Source organism: Anguilla rostrata, chromosome 7 (assembly GCF_018555375.3).
Source record: "Anguilla rostrata isolate EN2019 chromosome 7, ASM1855537v3, whole genome shotgun sequence".
Taxonomy (NCBI): domain Eukaryota; kingdom Metazoa; phylum Chordata; class Actinopteri; order Anguilliformes; family Anguillidae; genus Anguilla; species Anguilla rostrata.
Genome location: NC_057939.1, coordinates 52,724,243 through 52,747,883, shown reverse-complemented (window position 1 = coordinate 52,747,883; position 23,641 = coordinate 52,724,243). Strand labels below are relative to the sequence as shown.

At 49.2% G+C, this 23,641-nt stretch overlaps 2 protein-coding genes across 3 annotated transcripts in view; both read right to left on the bottom strand.

The window, feature by feature from the left end:
- The window catches only part of sorbs2b (sorbin and SH3 domain containing 2b), a 56,764-nt gene that overhangs the window by 4,230 nt on the left and 28,893 nt on the right, over nt 1-23,641 (bottom strand). Inside the window, exons 4-19 of one of the 2 annotated variants that reach the window (XM_064345075.1) lie at nt 22,375-22,519; nt 21,037-21,206; nt 20,026-20,092; nt 18,261-18,311; nt 17,645-17,888; nt 17,044-17,158; nt 14,438-14,521; nt 13,273-13,329; nt 11,862-11,911; nt 10,907-11,097; nt 7,914-9,524; nt 6,406-6,488; nt 6,192-6,238; nt 5,655-5,769; nt 5,166-5,294; nt 4,554-4,757 (exon numbers count right to left, since the gene is read on the bottom strand). In XM_064345075.1, the coding sequence (XP_064201145.1) occupies nt 4,554-4,757; nt 5,166-5,294; nt 5,655-5,769; nt 6,192-6,238; nt 6,406-6,488; nt 7,914-9,524; nt 10,907-11,097; nt 11,862-11,911; nt 13,273-13,329; nt 14,438-14,521; nt 17,044-17,158; nt 17,645-17,888; nt 18,261-18,311; nt 20,026-20,092; nt 21,037-21,206; nt 22,375-22,519 (3,363 nt within the window). The remainder of the gene's footprint in view (nt 1-4,553; nt 4,758-5,165; nt 5,295-5,654; nt 5,770-6,191; nt 6,239-6,405; nt 6,489-7,913; nt 9,525-10,906; nt 11,098-11,861; nt 11,912-13,272; nt 13,330-14,437; nt 14,522-17,043; nt 17,159-17,644; nt 17,889-18,260; nt 18,312-20,025; nt 20,093-21,036; nt 21,207-22,374; nt 22,520-23,641) is intronic. The other variant, XM_064345076.1, reaches the window with a different exon arrangement.
- LOC135260020 (putative uncharacterized protein DDB_G0290521) lies at nt 2,254-4,542 on the bottom strand. Its single transcript, XM_064345077.1, has one exon. It carries the CDS (start codon nt 3,648-3,650, stop codon nt 2,730-2,732), a length of 921 nt encoding a protein of 306 aa, XP_064201147.1. The 5' UTR covers nt 3,651-4,542; the 3' UTR covers nt 2,254-2,729.

Genomic DNA, 23,641 nt, shown 5'->3' with positions numbered 1-23,641 from the left:
TGTGTTGCCACGGCACCTGCGAGCCGCACTTCCCGTGGCCACGCCCACTTGCTAGCGCCACGGCCAATCAGCACGGGGCGGCCAGGTTTCAACCGCCAATAATCTCCGGCTCAAGCACAGAGAGCGACGCCCAAGCCAAACAGCCGACAGCGAGGACTGTACTCCCCTTGTTTGGAGGAAATTGGGGGGAAAGGGCTGCTTTTCGGGGTCTGGCGGGTACACCATGCCTAAGCTGTGTGCACAGAAAACATTATTCAACATCCCTCAGAGCAAAGTAAATAAAATAAAAACAAAATGCAGACGTGGTTGCAAACGCGCCGTAGTACAAATGCCCTTTCAACACCCCCCTCTTAATTTTCAGAGCACAGGCAGGCATTCTGAGACACAGGAAAGGAGACAAAACATTTCAGCTGTTACAAAAAAAGAAGAAAAAGCATACACACTCCAAAACAAAAGGCAAACTATTAGACTTTCAGGCAACTGCGATTGCAGATGCAAGCAAGGTGATTGGTCCGAACGAAGCCACTCTCGGTAAGACCTCAGGCTTGTGTGGGACAGCTGAAAGACTCTTCATGCATGCCCCCCCCCCTCCCAAAAAAACCCCAAAAACAAACCAAACAAAAAAACCAACGACAGAACCGAGCTGCCTATGCTGAAGGCTTTCTGGTTGTTTGTTTTTTCCGCATTAATTTTTGAGAGCAGCACAGAGCTCCACAGCACACAGAGAGACAATCCATTAAAGCAGGAGGCATCCCAGAGGTATCCCCTTCTGTATCTCTCACTCCTTTGCCTTTCGCACAAAAAAAACGCTGTGAAGTTTTTATTCATATTCAGGAAAGTTTTGGACCAGATTTCTTCTACTTTCAGCTCACTACTGACAGGCAATAAGATCTGGGACACAAAAGGGATACGTGAACTTTAAAGAGGACACCATTTCCCATCCACCACTGCTGCTGCTGATGATGTCATACACGGTGCACGCGGGCCCGTACCCTGTGAGCCGGTGAGAAACTCTGGCCTTTAACGGGTGAGCCGCAGGACCTCCTAGACAGCACGGGACTACGGGGAGGCTTACCCACCACAATAACCTCGCGCCTCAAAGCCGGCTGAAAGAACCACAGAAGCACAGAGACGCAGGCGTGAACGTTCGTGTTTCAGGATTCAGGATTGTTTCAGGAGACACACAAAGCGACCGTGCATGCTGTCGACGCTCTCTCCAAGCTCTCCTTAGAGTGAATCTCCTTTGAGTGTCTGAATAGCTGCTTAAATTAGAATAGGAGCACATATACAAATGGCCAAAGCAAACGATTGGGTGCATGCTGTCTATGGGCACACCTTTTCTGTTTTCAGTGTAGTAGACTGACATCTTTATGAATGCCACTAACCCTGCCTCCCACCCATTGTCCTACTGCACATCTGTTTAACGGCGAGTGGAGAGCACTATAAAAGGAATGGCTAATAAAGATAGCGAAGGGGGAAAAAAGTGTGGAATCTAAGCTTTAAGGAGAAGACATGCTGTAGACATAAAGGTGTGTATTTCCGTAACTGATGGGAGAAGTAACCACACTCACTTTACATTACATTACATTACAGGCATTTAGCAGACGCTCTTATCCAGAGCGACTTACACAACTTTTTACATAGCATTTTACATTGTATCCATTTATACAGCTGGATATATACTGAAGCAATGCAGGTTAAGTACCTTGCTCAAGGGTACAACGGCAGTGTCCTAACCCACTGTGCCACACTTATGAGTGCAAGTTTCCTCTGCGAACACTACATTACCATACTGCTGCAAACCAAGCTGACGGGCTGTAACTTCTGCTGAGCTGATGCTACTGAAGCAGGGCAATTAGTTATTGCGTTACATTATTACTACAACACAGACTGGAGATGGGGGTGGCTTCAGATGCAAAATTTTAATGATATGTGAATCCCTATGTGTTCTGTTGGGGCTGTTAAAGGAGTTTATGGGTTAGTTTATGGGTTTGAACACAGATGGTTTCCCTCAGTGAGAGATATACAGTGCTAGGGTTCAGAAGGGGAAGGGATTACTGATGCAGTCCACCGGGCGACTGTAATCTGCCGGTGTTAACTGGGCCAGGACAGGGTGCAGGGGACACCACACACGGGGGGGGGTTCTTCCGTTACCTTGATTTTGGGGGACCTAGTCTCCAGGCGGGGGGAGTGTTTGGCAGAGAGGGTGGGGGAGCGTGAGAGCCCCGGCAAGGGAGGGGTGGTGCGGGGGGACGGGGGCGAGAGTTTGCGGAGGGGAGGGGAGGAGGCGGAGGCGGGGGTGGAGGCGAGGGGTTGGTGGGTGGGCGAGGAGGAAGGGTGTGACTGGGCGCCCGTGGCGACCGTGGCCTGGTGAGGGTAATGGAGAAATGAACAGCGTTACAGACCACTCATTCTGTCTCACACAACACACACACACACTCATGTACAAACATGCACACACACACACGTGCACACACACACGCACACATGTACAACCATGCACATGCACACACACACACAAACACATGCACGCATACGCACTCATACACGCACAGACACACACTCTCAATAACCACAGCAACCACCATGACAGAATGTCAGACTGTTAAGGAGATTCCATGAATCCAATGTGCGTACAACACACCATTAGTCTTAACGATCGCACCGAACAATGTACTGTGGAAATACACCACTGTTAGTATAACGCGCTTTCGTAATGTGTTACGTGGTCAGTCAAGAAAGACACGTCTGGCACAGACATCGACACGGCAACCGGACAAAACAGCAGGCTCTACCTCTGCTTTTGTGCCTTCACTCTGGACAGGTGAAATGGTTTTAAACAGAGCGTCCGGCCTACTGTTCTCAATGGGGTCCTCCTCAATGTACAACAAGGGCAGCTCCTCTGTTATGTCTGGCGCTTGTCTGTAAAACCCCTCCTCCCGCGAAAACTCGCCCTGCGACTGGCTGCCCTGGATGATGGACAGGAGCTCTTCGCAGAGCTCCTCCTCCTGGTCTTTGGAGAAGGGCTCGCTGTTGAAGGAGGGCCCTTGGATTGGCTCGCGCACCATTAGATCGATGGGCTCGTGAGAAGCCTGCGCCTCGGCAAGGCCGACTTCCTTCCTGTCTGGGGCCGGCTTGGCGTCGTGCGTGAAAATGTCGCCGCTGCCGCCGAACATGGGGGAGGCGGGGGAGGAGGAGAAGGAGGGCGAGGCCAGGTACTGCAGGGGGGAGGGGCTAGGGTCGGGGGAGTAGGGTGCCTTGGGGGACGTGATGGGAATGAAGTGGCCCTCTTTGAGGGCGACGGGGGTGTGGTTACGCGGCGTCTGGGTCCGCCCCCCCGCCCCGACCGGCGTCGGGGACAGCAGGGGGTCGAGGGCCTCCAGTTCGGACAGGAGGCTGGCGGGGAAAGGGGGAGGGGTGGGGGCGGGGGTGCTGGAGGGGGAGATGCCCAGGGTGAGGGCGATCCACTCGTTGGTGACGGTCTGCAGGGGTGCCCGCTGGGGGGCAGCGGAGGGCAAGGAGCGGTTTCTGGGCGGGGGGGAGGGCGTACTGAACCAAGGATGGGTGGAGGAGGAGTAGGAGGAGGAGGAGGGCTTTGGAGAGAGAGAGACAGCACTTACAGACAGGAAGGAGACAGATCTCACAGACATGAGAGAGACACTAAGGGAGAGGGGTCAGGTGACATACTCCTAGTCCAGGACAAGTAAGCTGAAGAGTCACATGATACATGATGTCATTCATCCGCCTACTACAGCTAACCTTCTTATCACCCAATCGGCTACAGGGAACTGGAAACAAAATGGTGTATATTACCAGGTTTTTTCAAAGCAGGTGTAAAATACAGGGCCTGGTGGCAGAAAAGCACCCCATCGAGACGTGAGAGTGAGCACGCTCGCCATTTTTTAAGGCTTCCCTTCAAAACTCTCCCTTAGCAACAGTTACCGGGGTTACAGTTTCAACCCACAGCACACTGACCAATCCACGGGGAGGGTCCCGGACAGCCACCGAGGACAGAGCACGCAGTACGTTACGTGTGTGGCGTGCGCCTTTTTTAAAGTCAGGTTAGCCCCACACACCCTCAGAATTAGACTTGGCGAACAACTGGCAAGCCAGAGTCATTAATCTAATTTAGCACCGGACCCAGGTTCACTCTATTTAAAACTGATCAAAGTTTTTCTCTCTCTCCCGTCAGACTGGGAATCACAACTCAAGGACAGCTAACTGGAACTAAAGCCGACTCTAAGCTGGAGAGCCCGTACCCCGACAAAGGAGAAATTTACCGGGGATCCGTTCAACGTTTATTTGACAGACCCAGGATTAATCGCGTGCGCCGTGAAATTCTGGACCGGTTTCGGGCAGCGTACCCTGCAGTATCGGGCTATTGCGCCGCAGGGAATCTAAACAGCAACGTTCTGGTTAGCGTGGAGGACTATTACATACATTCCAGGGATGGCATTTCCATTTAGCTCAGTAGATGGCCATGGACGCAGATGTAATTCAACAGATACCCGTGTACTGAGGGGTGTTCTTTATGAAGAAAAGGGGGTGCGCACCTTGGAGGAGCTCAGAGAGTGCATCCGGTCGCTGGAGTGACTGTGGGGCAGGGGGGGCTCTGTGTGGGGGCCGGGGCTTTTGGCGGGGGACCTCTTGACGATGTCCACGTAGGACACGGGGAAGATGCCCTGCTTCTGCGTCTCCAGGATCTTTCCCTCGTACCAGTTCTGATCCACCTGCCGTAGCAGGACCACTCTGTCTCCCTGCAGGACGAAAACACACGGTGTCAAACTGTGAGCCTCTATAAGACTTGTAATACTCCTTCATAAGCACTACATAGCACATTCACCGACACTACATAGCACCTTCACACAGAAATTCATAAATGCTAATGTGGATAATCACAGCCATACTGTGTGGGGCAGTTGGTATGTCATTATGAAGTTTCTTGCTGTATCAGTAGTGCCATAGCACAACTACAGTATTTGAGGTCATTGACACAAGCATTTATGAATGCTCATGCAGTGCTTGTGATGATGCTATGTAAGTGGTAATGATAGCATTTCATAGCTTTTCTGTAGATGGATGTATGTAGGGCAGATGGAAAAGAAAAAAGAAATAGCAAGCAGTGACTGATTTTAGGGTGGGGGGGGTGTTGGAGGAGGCCGTGCCTTTCTGAGAGAAAGCTCCACGTTAGTGTCGGCGGTGAAGTTGTAGCGGGCGACGGCTTCCCCGATCTCTCTGGCCTGCGCGGGCGGAGGAGGCCTGGCTGGCTGGTTCCTCTCAGTGGGCAGGATCTTCTACAGAGCGGGGCGGAGTCACATGACTTAGCATTACTGCCACACACAAAATCACAAAATCACAAATGTGAATGTATCACATTCACGCACCCAATCACACGAATACACCCACGGCTGGTTCTTCTAGGGCAGTGCTAACCAACCCTGCTCCTGGAGCTCTACTGTCCTGTTGGAAAAGATCTCCAGCTACTGAATGAGGGGTGCTTTGTCAGGGTTGGAGTGAAAACCTTCATGATGGTAGATCTCCGGTTGGTTAGCACTGTTCTAGGGGAACAGGGGGAGTCAATGAATCACACACACACACACACACAGACCCACATGCAAACACAGCAGAGAGGAGAAAACGGCGTACACACACACCTCCACATAAGAGATGGGGAAGATCCCCACCCGTCCTCTGAGCTCTCCCTCATACCAGTTCTTGTCGATCTGCCTGATGATGAGCACCGTCTCCCCCTTCTTAAAGTTCAGCTCCCTGGGGGGACAGCCGCTCGTTATTAACACAGACCATGCAAACACAGTGCCCTAACACAGTCCATGCAAACACACTGCCCTAACACAATCCATGCAAACACACTGCCCTAACACAGTCCATGTAAACACACTGCCCTAACACAGTGCATGCAAACACACTGCCCTAACACAGTGCATGCAAACACACTGCCCTAACACAGTGCGTGCAAACACACTGCCCTAACACAGTGCATGCAAACACACTGCCCTAACACAGTGCCCTAACACAGTGCATGCAAACACAGTGCCCTAACACAGTGCATGCAAACAGACTGCCCTAACACAGTGCCCTAACACAGTTCATGCAAACACAGTGCCCTAGCACAGTGCATGCAAACACACCGCCCTAACACAGACCTATGCATCTATTTAAAAGACACTTACTTTGCTGTCTGTGCTTTGAAGTCATATATGGCTCTGGCTGGCTGTTTCTGTTAGAGAGAAAAATAGCCAGTCAGATAAACAAGATAGGTGGCGAGTAAATTAGTTAAAACAACACCAACATTCTTCCCAGTGTAAGAATGACACATTGCTTTAAAATATAATCTGGCATGTTAAACTGATGATACTGTACAGAAAAAAAATCTAATATTCTCACTTCTCTGTCTGGGGTGGGTCTTCTGTTTTGGGGAGTGTGTCGCCCCACCTCTGGATAGGAGTATCCCCGGGAGGCGTCCTTATCTATGGGGATCAGAAGGGAGCACAATGAGTGGGGTGGGGGTGGGAGGTTTGGTGTTTGGGGGTTGGGGGGTGGAAATGGCTCTGGGCTTGGTTGCCATGGCGCTCCCAAGAGCATGCATGGTTGCCATGGCGCTCCCAAGAGCATGCGGGTTTCACTCAGTGGCAAGGTTGGGTGTCGGAATGATGTCATTCAATGAGAGGGCAAAACAAGCCGGACCAGACATAAAAAAAAAACAGTTAAAGTGTCCCTCCTCCCAGGACGCAGATGAACCACAGTTAAACTACTCCCTATCACTAATACCCTAAAATTGTAACCGTTGTCCAAGCTGAGGGGAAGTGTATTTTTACTGGCCTCCTGGCGCAGCCTAAATCACGAGGCCGTCCCTTTGCCAAATGATACCTCCACCAGTTTCCAGCTGTACTGCATAAAGGGCTATTAGATATTTTTACGCCTTCTAACAATGGGAATACTTGTCATTTCATGGCCAAAGTATCCATACATATATAGAAGTATAACATAAGCATCTTAATGGGTGAATACATATTTCTGTGCAGGGAAGACGGAAGATGCATAAATAGACGAGGCCTTCCCATTGCCAACATCCAGGCCTGTTTTTAGACCAGCTGCTTCAGTGACTCAAATCATATTTCATCTGCTATTTCTATAAGCAGAAGAACTTTTAAGAACATATATAGTCGGATATATAGCATAAGTCAAATTTTCAGTGGTGCACTGTACATGCAATAGACAGATATCTGAATGAGAAAAAAGATTTATGCCCTTGTATACTGTATCACGAGTAGTATTAAATAAATACTTAATATTAAATGAATACCCAAAGGTAGCTTTTCATAGATGTATGAGAAAGGAACACGAAGAGCTGTTTTTATAGACACTTCAAGACAACACTGAATAATGTATACACGTACAAATATAAAACACAATGAAGTACAGATGCATCTATATATTTATTTAAATAAAGACACTGACTGTTACCAGATTGCATCATATTTCAACAAGGAATAAAAAGAAGGCCAAAGGAAGGGAATAAAAGAGTAATACCAACAGTTGAGGTAGAAACTCATAAATAACCATGCGCTCTGTGTTTAAAACATACAACCTCTGTAATGAAAAAAACATATAAGGGGTGTGGGCTGTTGGGGTGCTACTTAACGAAATGATTGACCCCTTTCAGAGTCCATGGAGGGTGGGCTAAACAGGAAGGAATCATGCTTTCTGGACATTCCGCTGATGGGCTCTCACCTGGCGGAATTTCTCAAAAAAAAAAAGAAAAAAAAACGGTTTTCACAAGACACGGGTGGAGAATGGCAGAGGAGGTGGAGGCTGAGGATGGGCAGGTGGAGACACCTTATACACATGACAAGGAGGGGGAGGGGAGGGGGTGCTCTGTGCAAGCAATCCACCTTGATAGCACGTTAGCACGTTAGCGTTGCCGTGGTTGCGGCTGCTGCTGTCCGCGTGCTGGCGGTGGGAGGAGGCACCGTAGGCTAGCCGCGAGCTCTCGGGCGGGTAGGGGGCGTGGCCGGGCGTGCCGTCAGGCTGCGGGTGGCGCGGCGGGTCGAGACGCCGCCCGCTCAGCGCCCTGAGCGAGGACCCCCGCTCCGGGACGTCCGGCAGCAGCTCCAGCAGGAGCCTGTGCAGGATGCTGCTGTCCGGCAGGCTGCCCCGCCTCTTCTCGGCCCGGATGTGGTCGTAGATGTCCTTCAGGGCCGAGTCCAGGGCCTCGTACATCGAGCTCTTGGACTTGGGCCTCGGCGCTCGCCTCTGGGGGGGCGGGCCCCTCTTCCGCCGGAAGGGCACCGGGCTGACCAGGAAGGCCAGCTTGGAGAGGCCGGAGTCGGGGTCCTCGGCCTTCAGGCGCCGCGCCCCCTCCTGCCGGGCCCGCTCGTGCCTGACCATGGTGGTGAAGCGGGTGTAGGAGGCCGGGCAGTGCCCCTTGCAGGAGCTGACCAGCTGGCGATGGTGGTGATGGTGTTGGTGGTGGTGGTGGGTGTGGTGGTGGGGGTTGTACCCGGAGCCACAGAAGCTCTCAGAGGAGGTGAGAGAGCAGTGGTCCAGGTCGCTCTCGCTGCAGAAGGACGACCCCTCCACCTGGATGAAGTCGCTGAGGTCTGACCCGCCGGCTTCGCGGTCGCTGTCCGAGTAGTCCTGCCGGGCGGCGGCGTGAATCCCGTGCCCGTCCGTCACCTGGATGTGGACGGGCGCGGGACCCCTGCCCCCGGGGCACTGCGGCTCACCCTCGGGCGGGTTCCGGCTCGGGGGGTCCTCGTCCAGCAGGAACTCGATGGAGAAGCGGTGCTTGGGGCAGCTGCTCCTCCTGGAGGAGGCCGGGGTCCCCCCCTCCGACAGCGCCTCCTTCCCGAGGTTGGGCATGGACTTGGACTTCTGGATCAGCCTCTCGTACTCCGAGATCCGGTTGGGCACCATGTCCCGCGGCACCTCCTCGCCGAGCTCCCTCCAGCCCGGACCTCCGCCGGCGCTCCTCTCCCTCTCGTACTCCAGGATGCGGGACTTGACGGAGCACATGACCTCGGAGGCCAGCAGGTCCTCGCGGTTGATGTGGTGCATCTTCCGGTAGAGCCTGAGGAAGCCCGGCGCGTCGTGGGCCGGCCGGTGCCGGGATTTGGGCCTCTGGGGCTCGAAGCCCTCCCCGTTGGCCCGGGGCGACCCGTCGGGCACCTCCTCGTGCGTGAGCGAGCCCACGCTCTCGGACCGAGCCTGCGCCCCGCCCCCGCCCCCGCCTCCGCCCGCGCCCCCCTGTTCGTCCCCCAGCAGGTCGTCGCAGCTCCGGGACTTCAGTTTTGGGGAGGCGGCCTCCTCGGCGCTGCTCCAGATCTCCGCGTCCTGCCGGTGCCTCTGCCAGCCGTTCCGGAAGCAGGAGGAGCGCTCGGACCCCGGCGGGACGGCGGCCAAGCGCTCGTCGCCGCGGCGCGCGGGACCCGGCTCACCTGAGGCATTGTGGGTGGGACCTGAACGACCTAAATGTGGCGAGTGCGCGTTGCTAATAACCCCACCTTTGATATCCACCAAGAGCAGCATGGGAAGAGAAAGACACGGGAAGTAATTAACAGGCTCGTGAGGAAACGGGCCTATCAGCATCAGAGAGGGAGAACGCTCATTAATAAAAACCTGAAGGACGTTAGAACTGAAAAAAAAACAAAAAAAAACTGGTAGGTTTCCAGAACATGCCCCTCTGATGGATTAACATTCTAGGAATACACTAGGAAAGTGCTTCAGTCACCATCTCAGCTCTTCCTGGTAACAAGCTTAGCAACGAGGGTAATCAGTTCCAACCATCTGTGACAAGACGGTGTCATGTGACTGTTTGGAATGGAATTTCAAGGTATCTTAGGACGGGTAATTTTATCCCATGTGCTCAATTCAATTCACTTTTTAAGCTCAGACATACTATCACTGCATAATTAATAATAATGACACTTTTACTAACAGACTATATATACCACCAATACCAACAATTATAGCACTTAGTCTAAAAAACAGTCTACTAGCAATAATGGCAATGTCCTTCTTTCTGAAAATGAAGGAAGCACTTTCATTGGACCATTCCCAGATAGCATGGCTATGCAAAACAGTTTACCATGTGAGCCTGCAACTCTACAGTTAGCTAGACTGTGTTCAGACAGTTTTCAGCAGCATAATATAAATTAAGCCAATAGATTCATTGCATGAACTGAACAGCATGCATATGATATGTCTTAGACAGCTAGGCTACAATTATGATGCGATTAACTAGCCAGCAGGCTATTTTGCTAATGTAAGCATGCTACATTTGCTTCGGTAGGTTAAAAAAAAGTGTTTATGCATGTTGTTAGGAAGTTGCCAGGGTTTTGACATCATACTTTCCTAGTCTTCTGGGTGAAAGTATACAGTTTTTCTCTACAAAACATTCCACCGACATTGCACAAAAAGTACATTTTCAGCAATAAACATGGAACCGCTGTGTTCATTTTAGATTAAAAGAACCTGCCTTCTTGAGATGAATGCCCCAAAGTAGGAAAAGAAAGTAACTAAAACCAATAAGCAAGTAGCACCACACAACAAAAAAATAAGTATAAGACATTAGCCTCAGCCATCATTGTAGAGATAGTAGAGTAAATCCAAGAAGCAAAAGCCAAAATCTAGATGTCTAGAGGGGTGTAAATCTAGGCTGAGATGTAAACGGACTACGTTAACCCTAATATAGCTCAAGGTTTACCCAGATATAGCCTGGCTACATCCTACTCCAGCTAGAAATCGTTCACTTTTCACCCAAAAGTATCCAGGCTATCACCTAAACGCCTGGATGGCATTCCACAGACTTTTCGCAAGAGTGCTCGTTGGGATGTGGGAGTTTCTTCTCCATTCCAGCATGAGGAGGCCCGGTGAGGAAGCCTACCTTTGGAAGGCCCTCTGGAAGGGGACGGGGGTGAGGAGCTGGTGACTGGTTTTCGGGGGTAGCTGCCGGTCCTGTGGGGGTCCGCGGGGCGGGGGGAGGGGCTCTGAATGACGTTCTGGCTGCTCTGGGGTCGCTGGGGCTGTGCCACCACCGGCTCCGACTTCCTCCTCTTCCTGTAGTCGCTGGCCGAGCTGTGAGGGACGCGCACATCGGACAGCGCTCACGTCGACGCCCGCAGTTGCCAGATTTAAAATTTCTCAAAATCGGACAACGTGCACAGCTAGATGTGGGCAACTGGCGGAACAGTTGGCGGGCCGTTGGCGCTTTCAAAACGGACCATGGACCAGGGGATGGCTGAGACACAAATTCATTACAAACTAACGGTACAATTTTTTTCTATCAATTACTCAAACCTTATAGACGTTATATTACTCAGACATTATGCTGTCCGTTTGAGACCACAAACTGGACCTGTACAAATAATCTGAAAACCGGACATTCCGGTTGAAAATTGGGAATTTGGCAACCCTATCGACACCTCGAGAATGGAGGGGCGTGTCCTACGAATGATCCCCACGCCTGCACTGGGCACCACTTACGATGGGACGGAGCGCGAAAAAGAGGCGATAAAAAGGCAGCGGGACAGCACGGCGTGGGGAGCAGCAGTCAGGAGAAACACCGTCCCGTCTGAGTTGGCACACTCCTAAAATACCCTGCCCCAAATCTACACTGAGAACGATCCGCCTGCCACTGCCTTTAAACCCAGAACTACTCCAGCCTGACACGTTATCCTTTGCTAAAAGAGAGAGGGAGACAGAAAAGAGAACTTCTGTGCTTTTTTTCTGTCTGATCGCTGTCTGGTTCAAACGCACACTTTCCAAGCTTGTGTGTGTCCGCGACAGAGCGAGGAGACAGGAGAGAGAGAGAGAGAGAGAGAGAGAGAGAGCGGCCTTACCTCGACGCCCGTTCCGGAATCCTGTCGACGGGCGAGGGGTACACGGACATCTGAAAAGTGAGAGGGGAAGACAAAGAGCCTGGCGTTAGCCCACCGCGAAACAAAGAAGGGAGACTCACCGTGCTCCCCTCAAGCCCCCCCCCGACAGACACTGTGCTTCCTCTCTGCCGTGGGAAAGGCTGGCAGTTTCACCATGCCCCCCCACCACCCACCACCCCCCGCACCCCTGCGCCCCCCCCACCCCGCTCTCCTCCGGCTCACGGACAGACATTCTCACCTGCGAAATATCGCGAGCGCCTGAACATTACACCGCACTTGAAAAAGCAGACCTGGCACCGACTCGCACTCACTGTACGAGCACCTCAACGTGGAATAACACCGGGAACTCCTTGTAAGCTCTGCTGCAGAAGCTGGTCATTGTCCCCCCCCCCCCCACCCCACTCCCCCCGCCGAAACTGCGCTACTTTAAAAGTAGCGGTGATGTGCGTCGCCCGGAACGCAGGGGGGGTCACCGCGACACAGCGTCCCGTCAGCATAAATCTGGCCCCCAATGACAGCCACCTCGCTGGCAGGCACGCGGCCGGCCTGCCAAGAGGTTGCTACGGTTTCGAACACAGTCAAAACTCACTGCTGCTGCTGCACACTGACTGCCATTCCGCGGTGCTTCTCTGTGAATTTACCCCCCCTGGGAATACAGACTGCAGGGGTTGTGTGGACTTTTGGAACTTTTCCAGTATTTACTTTATGCTGCTTGTGTGTGCAAAAAGTGCAAAAAGTGTATATTACTGCCTCTCCAAAGGCTAAGGATCTATTAAGCAGATGTATATCTATGTTATAGATTGTTAATGGTGGCACAGGAGTGTGACCCTGAGATTCCTACTGTTGATTAATCCTATGTGGGGTGTCACGGCAGGGCAGAACTGTCACAGTGAAGATTCTGCCCTACCCTTGAACCCAGCAGGGTTTTGAAGGACAGTGCTATATTAACAAACTCCTGCAGGAGACAGGACAGAAGCCCATTTCACAAATTAGCAGGCCTAGTTGGAAAGCCCGTGGCAAGACAGCTGTGAACCGTTTAATTACTCAATTGTGCCGATGGTGTAATTACAATAAATACAACCTACTGCACAGCCGACTGGATGTTTAACACAGAGCTCTTGATAGCACTCTCTTAACATGGCTGAATGTGAAGTGAAATAGCTTTTATTGGCAAAGCAAATGTGCTTTTTAAGGAGAAGCCAATACAAACAAAAGGGTCGATGGCAGTTATGTGGGCAGACATGAAGTTGGAGGACAGAAGGGAACAGTTTCAGTATACCCACAATGCATCATTCATACGTCCGTCAGACCCACAGAAACGCGGGTCGCCCTGAGGGCCCTGATGGAGAGAGAGTCACAGGCCGGTCTTTACCTCTGTGAAGCCCCAGGACGAGCTGTCTGGATTATAATCCAGAATTTTTTTAGGAGGCTTTGTGTCAGAAGAGATGGAGACAGGAGATGAAGATGAGGCGAGGAAGAGTCAGTGGCATCATGGGAGAGAACATGTGGAGAGAGTAACATGGTAAGTTAGGGTAAGAAGGTCTGCACACACACACACACACACAAACACACACAGTGGTGATCACACAAACACACAGACACTCAAACATGTACTTTGTGCACACACACAAACACACACACAAGTGCGCACACACACACAGCACTGTCATGCAGAGTGAAAATAGAGAATCAGAAATGAACCCAATCAGGTTTAATCTGGATCTGCAATCGGCTGGATCTGTCTTTTGCCACCGTGAGGCTATTGTGAGCACTTGTGATCACTTGGTGAACTCTAAAGGCAGCCAGTGTCAAAACACGTGACCAACATGCATGTGCAACAGCGGCACGGTTCTGTAACCAGGATCTTTCTGTTTGGTCACAGCAGCGCGTCTTTAACTACACGGACGCGCACAACTGCACACGCTGCACGTTTCACTTCAATTGACTTCCAGTCAGACTGGGCGCTACTGCTCTACCTCTGAGACTTCTACAGCTGGAAGACAGACATGTGTTCCAGATCTGCTTGTGCTTTACAGTTTACTCTAATGTTTACCCCGTGACTTTGCATAATTAATCAAAAAGACACAACATAACAAAAAATAAAGAAAAATAGAGCAAGACTACACTAAACCCGAAATGCTGGAAAAAGTTGGCAGAATTTATTTTTTGGGGATGGGGTAGGATGAGAGTTTGGATTTATTTGTACAGCATTTATTGCAGTAGGGCGATCACTCTCGTTGGCCAATGGTGCATCCAATCACATAGCTTCTGCACATGGCGCTTTGACCAGTCATTTCACGTGTCCTAGAGCACAGCGCACACTCTATGGCCCTACGGCCCTACGTACGCTAAAAACACAACACCACGCCATTCCATTAGAGCGCGAGCACAACCACGCACGTGATCGCACAGTCCCACAACATGCTAAAGCCGCTAGCCGTACCGCGGCGGACGGTTGTTCGGTCGTTTGCTCGCTCTACGGCGGAGGCGGAGCAAATCTACGCTAGCGTGAGCAACACTTCCGGGACCAGACTTACCGGGCGTCCAAACTCCAGCTCAGAAAAGAACTTATACCAGGGTTCGTTTTCTAAATCTATTTCATCTGGGCTTAAGTCATTAATCTGGAGTGGAAAGTGGAGAAGAAGGAGGAGACAGAGAAAGAGAGAGAGAACACTGAAAACTCTGACGGAAGTTTGGTGCAAAATGGCTAACAACGGATAACAAACACAGGCGATCACACGCATGTACAGGTAGGAAGTGCGCATCTCACTGTGTGAAGGGGATGCTTTTAAAACGCCGCAGTTCTAAACATAAGCTAGTCTACAACTAATAACTGCAGCAACGTAGAAGTAGGGGAAGGCAACGTAGTCAATGACTGTAACTCATCAGTTGGCTGATGATTATGTACTAAACATTCTTCAGTAGGACATTTTAGGGCAGTGTCATTATCCCATTACTCATTTCAGTGTCTCAGATTGTCATATGAACGAAGAAATGTTGTCATTACTGTTATTATCCAGCAGAGGGCAGTAAGCTCCTTGTACATACAGCCCAAATATGCTCCCTCTCATCAGGGTCTGTACTCCCGCCATTACCACACATTCCCTGTGCGTCCCTTGAAGAGTAGGTCTTTTGGAATGTTATTTTATTTAAAAAGTCAGTGTTCTAGAACTCGGTTGCTTTCAATTACCACAAGTGATTGTTACATTAGCATTAGAATGTTCAGTTAAGATCTCACACCTTAAAAAAATAAAGAATACCATGAGCAGTATATGCTGATCAGCCTTATAAACCGTACATAAATAAATGAAAAGAGAGAAGAGAAAATATGTAGGTGTGTGTACAAATATTTATTTCACTCTCTTTTCTTTACTTCCTCTGTGGCTGTCAGTGGCTATTACAGAACTGAAGGACATGGTTTCACTATGTAATATGTTTTAAATGTTCTAAAATGTCATCACAAAATCGTAAGGAGCATATTTCACATGTATCAGATACCAGTGATAAATAATTGATGTTATTATTTGAAAAGGTCCAGAGTCAAAGCTGGAAATGTTAGCTGTCTTAATACATTTGAGAGGTTGTGCACAAAGCTATTCTCTCTGGAGGGGATGGAAACCTGCTGACTGCAATGGCAAATCATGAGCTTAACGAGAGTCCTGACAGTTTGTCTGTGCTGACGGCTTCAGGCTTTGCAGCCAGTTAATAACTTTTCCTGCATGAATAAACATTGTCACAAGGTAAGCATTTGCTTACAGAAAAGCTTGGGGGATTACAAAAAAAAATAAAAAATTTAACAGCAGGACACAGTAATGTCTTTCATAACATGTATATCACTGTGGCACACTCAACTGTGGCTTTTCTTACTTCTCCAGTGGTATGTACGTTTTTGGTCTGTGAAAATGTGCACAACATAGTTTGCGGCTCTCTGCTTTTGGGGCGAAGCCGAAGCGCTCGCAGATGCAGCAGTAAATGCTTAATTCACAACCGCACTTCATTCAAGAAGCAGCGTTCAACACAGACTCTCAGACTCTAAGACACATTTCATGGTAAGGCCATTCAACTGTGCATTAATGAACTTTTTGGGAGAGAAAATGTACAGCCTGCTGAATAGCTGGCTTATTTCTCTGAAAAGCAGCCATTTATCTGTGTTTATGCCTCTGCATGCTGGCACCAACCCCCTGTTGAAGTGTGATCATTATTTTAAATGTAGTGGGTCAGAAAAATGTTAAATATTTCCACCCTCTTAAAACCTTAAGGAATGACTAATCGCTGCTGTTTGCAAGCAGATTCCACAACTGACCAGTCAAGCATGAGCGGCAATTCAAGGCCTCTGGAAAACGCAAGTCAACGCTGTCCTTTTAAGAATGAGGAAAAGGGTATTACGTATGCAGATCAATAAAACACACGTATACATGTGAGGAACTGATGCATCATTTAGATGGGATCGCTCATATTAAAGCATATCATGGTCGGCTACGTAAGCTGTTAATGCATTGCACCAACAGGCCATTTCACGGTTAAATGCCCTTATCACTGTGTCTCAATTCCTGACCATATCCTCTGTGTCTAGCCAGCTTCTTTTTTTGCATGGAATTGTGGCTCAGAGACAAAATTCCGGCAAAATATTTCAATAAGAGCAATTTGGCCACATTATGTAAATCTGAATAAATAAGAAAGGGCGGGGTGAGAAATTGAAGAGTGAAAATTCTGTTTTTCAAACGATTCGGCTCGATCGCACCCCTTCCTCGAAACCCAATTACACAAGAGCTTTGGGGCGAATGGAAGTCTGGTAATACTGTACTGTACCTATAATAAAGCAGAAAGGATCGGGATAATAAATTGCCACCCCACAGCAGTTTTATTCACGAGTTCAGCCCCTTGCTGTTAATACCCCATGTTTTATAAGAGGCTTCGGGGGGTAATGTTATCTTTTTTCTCGAGCGGCACAGACGGTCTGCTTTAATTACACCGCTCTTAAAAAAAGTGACCCTAATACATAAATGCATGTTCCCCCCGCTCCACCCGGCCGCCTCCTTTCAAAAATCCGCCAAGCTGAGAGGCTATTTACGAACCCGCGGGAGACTGGCGTACCCAAAATTACCACCGCAAGAGGCATAATCCCGCGAAACGGCCCACTTACCGGCCTGTCCTGCTCCAGAACAGAGGACTTCCCCGGCTCGTATTCGAAGATACTCCTGGGCTCGGCGCGATATTTCCGAGTGTCCACTTTTCGGTCTGGAGGCCCCCATTCATTCCTGTTGAAATAAGACACCAGACCCCCCCTAAATTCTCTGAGGACTGTAATCCTCTAATGGATTACAGCTGGTTAACTATGATGAATTGCTAAAAAAAATATGAAATGTGCTGATTTCTACAGGCAGTAAGATAAATCCTGACTTAAATGTTATCTAACGAAGGTTAGGCATTAGGATGGAGAAGGCTCATCCACAGTGTCATAAATGCACATTTTTAAAATTCATTCTCATAGTACAGTAACTACTTAATGAATATTTATTGATGTGAGAATAAAAGCATGGCTCAAGTCCATTTCGATTCAGTAAATTCTGGAAATATATTGAAATTCAGTTCATTAACGGCAAAAAAAAGAAATCTCCGAAGAACAATATGGTTGTTTCTTAAACGGCTGCATTGAATCTCAGTTCACTTCCTGTACTGACTGAAGTGGAGCGGGACTCGTCCCCAGTCCTGGTATGCGCTGGGCGCTGGGGTCGGCGGCTCACATTTCGGGCGTGGCTCTGTCCGCGTCGCGCGGTCTCGGCTGGGTCTGCGGCGGGACGGTCCGGGGCGAGGGTGCGGGGTGTACGGGCGAGGGAGAGGCGTGTACGAGGGGGGGCGTGGGGTGTAAGAGGGGGGGCTCTCTGAAGGCCAGGTTGCTGTTGTCGGACGTGCTCTTGCAGATGGGCCGGTAGGTGTGTGTCCTGGGCGGGGGATGGGCCTGGACCGGGTTCGACGGGCTGTAGCTGTCTGAGACAGGACACCACCAGACGCAAGTCAAACACACTCGTATCCCAACCGATCAATATTCATAAACAGGCCATTAAAAAATATATGAGTTACACAAATGTTTAATGCACTTTGATAAATATCCTAGCATGGCCCTCGCAACCATTTTTAGTTTTCCAGACTTTCCATGAATTAAAAATGAATACCGCAGGACTCAAAGACAGAGACCGACTCACATCATTTTAAGACACGCAGCTAGAGTGGATTATTTGCAGTTCAATTCATACCAGCCATTGACCAATAAACATATCAGATGACAAGAGGGTGATGTTAACCTTTCTGTTATGGTGATGCTGTAACACATTTTGCTTGATGAAATAGAGATCCTCTTACCTGTGTTTACGACTGAATATATGGCGTTATATGCGTCAGCGTGTTGATCATCTAAGAAAGAAACAGAATAAAATAAAAATGACTTTTTTTGTAGATTTAACTCATTGCACATAGCAGAGGGCAACTGTGAAAATAATCACATTCATCGTGGAACCAGATGCATACAGCACACAGAACTGCTACCGGATTCTGTATGAAATTTTTAATGGAAATAAAGAGTACTTATTTAAGGCTTCAGCTCAATTCAAATGGATCATTTAAAATGGCAATCTCATTCTCCTAATTGGTAATGCGTGAGAAGATTTAGGTAAAACAACTCATTAATTCAGCATAAGGGTCAGGTTAAATGTCACTCTAGTCAATGGCCCTGACCCCATTATAATCTAATCTAATCCCTGGGGTCAATACTGACTGCTATTAGGCTGTATCGGCACAGGCACTAGTCAGTGATAATGACTGCTCTGATTTACAGAGAGTGCTGACAGAAGCTCCACCACTGACCAATCTGCACTCCTCCCAGCTGAAATATCTGGCCAAATTAAGACCATTAGTGTACTGATCCACTGTTGTGACATTGCATAGAATACCTCCTGCACGGTCAGGTGCAGCCCTGTTTGGGGACTCAAAGACAGTAGAGAACCAGCAAAACGGGTCAAATAGAGGCCAGCTTTTACTGAGATTTAGTCCCTAAGTCCTGCCCACTCACACTGCAAAGCCACGCCCCCATCAGGAAGCAGACGCGTACAGGAGAAGAGAGAGGCCTCGTCAAGCGTTTCATCCGCTTGCGTTTCGATTCAGACCCAACGAGCAGAGTTACGAGCAGGGAGGGAAATCAACACCGGCCGCCTGCAAAACGCTGTTAAATTTTATCTGTGGCTCGTTAGTTTGTCCGATTCTACCAGGCACTTTGGCGGGGAGCCACCCGTCACTCGGAGGTCCTGTTCTACTCCAGATATCTGGTTGTCTGGAAAAACCGTGAAATTAGCTGGCAAATTTAGGGAGGCACTAAGCCACAGTGGCCAGAGGACGATGAAGTCAGTTTCCTGCCCTGGTTACAGGCGTAGAGAAAGACGGTTATGTCACGTTGCTGTGCACGCACTGTACTCGCATTCAAATCCTGCTCGTACCTGTAGTAATGGCAGAGTGTGGGTGTGTGTGTGTGTGTGTGTGTGTACAGGGGGCAGTGGGGTGGCGCTAATGGCTTCTAGAGGGGGTTTATGACACACACGCTTGCCCGTGGGTGATCCACAGACAGCTCATCACAAGTTGCATATGAAGAGGCGTTTCAAAAACATTTCCTTGGTTACGCTGATGTCCAGCGGCGAACATTCTAACTAGCCCCCTGAGTCACTGAATTCATTACTGAAACTCCCACACCTTAAACAAACATACATCGCTTTGCTTTTTTAAAGAGGTTCGGCTTGAGAAATAAAGAAAAACACAAATACTGGAATATACATCACTATATTTATTTTACCATTTGATACTTCCTCTGCACTAGTAACAACAGCTGCAGGAGGCACAATGTCATATGTGTAGAAGCACACTATGCTAGACTGAAAACTGCCCATCGGAAATTTAGCATTTCAACAAAACCAGAAGCAGACGACCGGCACATGCATGGTGACAAACACAAATGAATAGTAAATACTGTATAGTAAAAGTAAAGTTTGTGCTAAACCATATATAGATAATAGATAATAGATAGTAGATAATAGAACTGCAGAATTGATCCTGCAGAATTTATAACTGATGAATGTCTTACCTGGTTTGTGAACCACGTGAATCTGCTTGAACATGGTTTTATACCAGTCCTTTGGCCTGTCCACTGTCTTCAAAATGTAAATCAGAAAAAGACGCAGACATCACATTTAAAACAGGGGAGAAGATAACCTGCTGGAGAAATTGTAAACAGCCACCGACTGAGGAAACTGAACAAATAAACAACACTTCCCACAATGCATCTGTAAACACCACATCCAGCAGACAAAGGAGGAAAGCGAGGTTTGAGTCGAACTCCTGGTATAAGCGATAAAATACATCTGTCCGCTGGCCAGTCTTTGAAGCTGACATCAGCAGCCAGATTTTCCCAGGCTAAATAAATCGCATCCTGGGAAAAAACCATATTTACTTCCTCAACACCCCAGGGGCAGCCGGACCCTGGGGTGATTTTTGATTGCTGCCATAGTTACCAGTTATGGGAATGCAGTATTTTCTGCATGCATTCCGCAGAGCATTGCCACTCAACATTCTGTTAGCTGTTCAATCAGCATGAGGAGATCTATCCTGCACTCACAACTGGTCATGCTCCTGATCTAATTTGACATATTCCTATTCCCAAATAAAATTTTAAAACCAAGAGAGATGTGTTTATTAACTGGCTATGCTTCTTCGTCTACATAACATATTAATATAAGTTTAGAATTCTTTATTTAAGAATGGTCTACATTATAAAATCAGGCAAATGTCCAAACACTGCATTTTTTTTCCAGGGATTAACGTACTGTACCATATGTTGCCAGTAGGCAGTTTTGATTTGCAGAATTCAGCACAGAAGTTATAGTGTAACAGCTGGGCAGTAAAGCTCCAGTCACACACGCACACACACACACACGCACACACACGCACGAACATCGAAATGAATACAATTTCGAAGCTCATAAAGAGACAGTGCTCTCGCATTTTAAAAACAGAAGGTGAACCACGCTGACGGGGGCGTGGGGGACGGGACGGGGACGGCTGACTCGTCACATTTTAAAATGGGAGGCGACCTCACCGTTCTGACGGCGTTGGGGACCCCCGACTCGTCCACGGGGCTGGAGCCTGCATAGAGGGGCGTCTTGATCGCCGACGCCTTCTTCTCGTCCGGGGAGCGGGAGGTGGGCGTGGCGCTCGATTGGATGTGGGTGTGGCCAGGGGAGAGGACGTCTGAGTAATCGGAGGGCTCTGTGAGGGGTGGGGGTGGGGGGGTAGGGGGGGCAAAGAAACAGGCAGGGACAACGTCAGGACCATGTCCAGTCCACGCTGCAGGAGGGGAGACTGAGTGGGGCCTTGGTAAACCCCCTATCTGGGCCAAAACATACTGTTAAAAACACCCTCCTCTCCCGTCATACTCAAAGTGACAGCAGATTAATGGGAATCCCTCCTTTTCTGGGACAACGGGAGGTCATAAATACTCCCAGACACATTAATCCCCCTCCCCCACAAACCCCAACCCCCCCCCCCAAACCCAACCCCCCCAGGAACGCTCCCTAACTCAGATTTGTGCCTAATCCCCTCCGCTGCTTGCAGAGTGGGATTAGAGAGATCACGGAATGAGCGTGGGTGTGGGGGTGGGGGGTAGGTGGTTGAGCGGGTGGGTTTGCGACGCACGCCGCGGCACGCCCAGGCAATCTGAGCGCGCTCCCACAATGCCATCCCGTGTAACAGCTGGGGTCGCCATTTCTCAGCAATTAGCGCTATATTAGCGCTTGGCTCCCACGCCATCTCAGCTGACAGCCCTGCTAACTTATGCCAGCATGGGACAGAGGTGGGGGGGGCTTGGGGTGTGGCCTGACCACTACAGCACTGGGCTGGTTACGCTTGGCAGCCCAGCAGATTTTAGCGAGCGTCTCCCGCTCTGGCAAGAGCACATGCGCTCAGTCGGTGGTGTGAAGAATGGCGCACAGATAAACCAAAGCGCTGCTCTGCTGGGGTAGTGCGAGACCAAGCAATTTCAGACACAAAGCGCACGACTGTTGCAGCTGCTCTCATAACATCTAGATCCACAGCGGGATTCATATGTGTCACGGGGCAAAAAATAACCAATAAATCTCTGCAGCGTATCTACAATAAAAAAGTCAATATTCCTCTACCTAACCAGAAAGGGTCCATGGGCTTTTTAAATTATCTCTCAAAGATAAGGGGATTGATATAACAATAAAGAACAGAAGCTCTTAGATAGAAATACTCTATAAAATATATACAGTGACAGTACAAAATACGCTGACAGTACACACAAGCATTTTCTCATATACGGTATCACAAATAAGTACGCATGTGGGTATCACTTGTTTTTTTTAATAAGACTTCTCTCGGGTCTTTAGCAAACCTCAGAGACAGGCAGGGGCCTCACCTGTGCTCCTGCCCTGCTGCAGGAGAGCCATACTGGGGCTGAGAGACGGGGGTGGCGGGGGGTAGCCCGGAGGGGAGAAGGGCCTCTGCAGGTGGCTGAGGGGGCTGCTGCCGCCGCCCAGGGTCCCGTTCACCGCCATCTGGCCCTGGAGCACGGGGCAGAGAGACGGGCGAAGCCCGTTAGCGAGCTGTTAGCGCCGTTAGCTCTGTTAGCGTCGTTAGCGCAGTTAGCGCCGTTAGCGCGCAAGGTAAAGGAGACTGAGGCTCAGTGCGCTACGAGCGCTGTTCCCCTGTAAGAACGGTCAACACCATTTAGTAGGGAGGAAGAGTCAGGTGGGGGGAAAAAAGGGCTGCAATGGTTACTGGTGACACAAGACAGAAAAATAAACATGACATGTTAGCAGTGAGCAAACACAGTGACAATTTCCATTAGAGCACTCCATTAATCGGTGGACCGGACGTTTTTTTTTTTTTTTGGGAGCAAACTGATTACTAAACCTTGACAGAGTAGGCTGTAAGTGCAGGTGGCTACTGTACATGGTCGTCTGATCTCTGTTTCCTGTTTCTACTGTGATGACCGCGACACATTTGGCCATGAGACGTTTCATGGCCAACGCAAGGCAAATACGTGGTGTTTGTTCAGCAAATTCCACGAGTCTTTAATTTAATGATTAATTACAACCTGGACATTCCATTCAGTGGCTCGTAAATATTTACACACTGTAGCAGCGAAAAGCCAACCAGTGTTGGTAAAAGTTTGCAGTATGCAAGCATCCATTTAACCTGGCATCGATGACTCAGGTCTGACTGAAGACACAGCATTCAGTATTCCATGTGCGTATGACTTCTTATTATGCATGCTTAAAGCAGCTTTAAAATTAAAATTAAAATTGTGTGATATGCTCCAATTCAAATATTGATTTTAATTCTAAATTAACCAGAGCTTTTAATTTAATTGGAAAAGCTGTGGAACTTGGCACTGGATCAGATGACCCACACTGCTCTGCGACGGTGTGCTACATGATTTCTTTTCCTTTAGAGTAGCTGCTTGGCATGCATGCGTGACAGTGTAGAGAATGTTTACGGGACTAATCTTGTGAACCAGGCCGCCGGATTGATTCCCCGTTGGGTCACTGCCATTGTACCCCGAGCGAGGCACTTAACCTGAGTCTCTTCAGCAATTATCCAGCACTATAAACGGATAAGAGCATCTGTTAAATGGATAAAATGTAAATGTAATGAATTGGACAGTGTGTGCTGATGAGAAA

What these genes read in the sequence shown, in the direction of transcription:
- LOC135260020 (XM_064345077.1), bottom strand. Translation starts at nt 3,650, where the DNA reads ATGTCTGTGAGATCTGTCTCCTTCCTGTCTGTAAGTGCTGTCTCTCTC.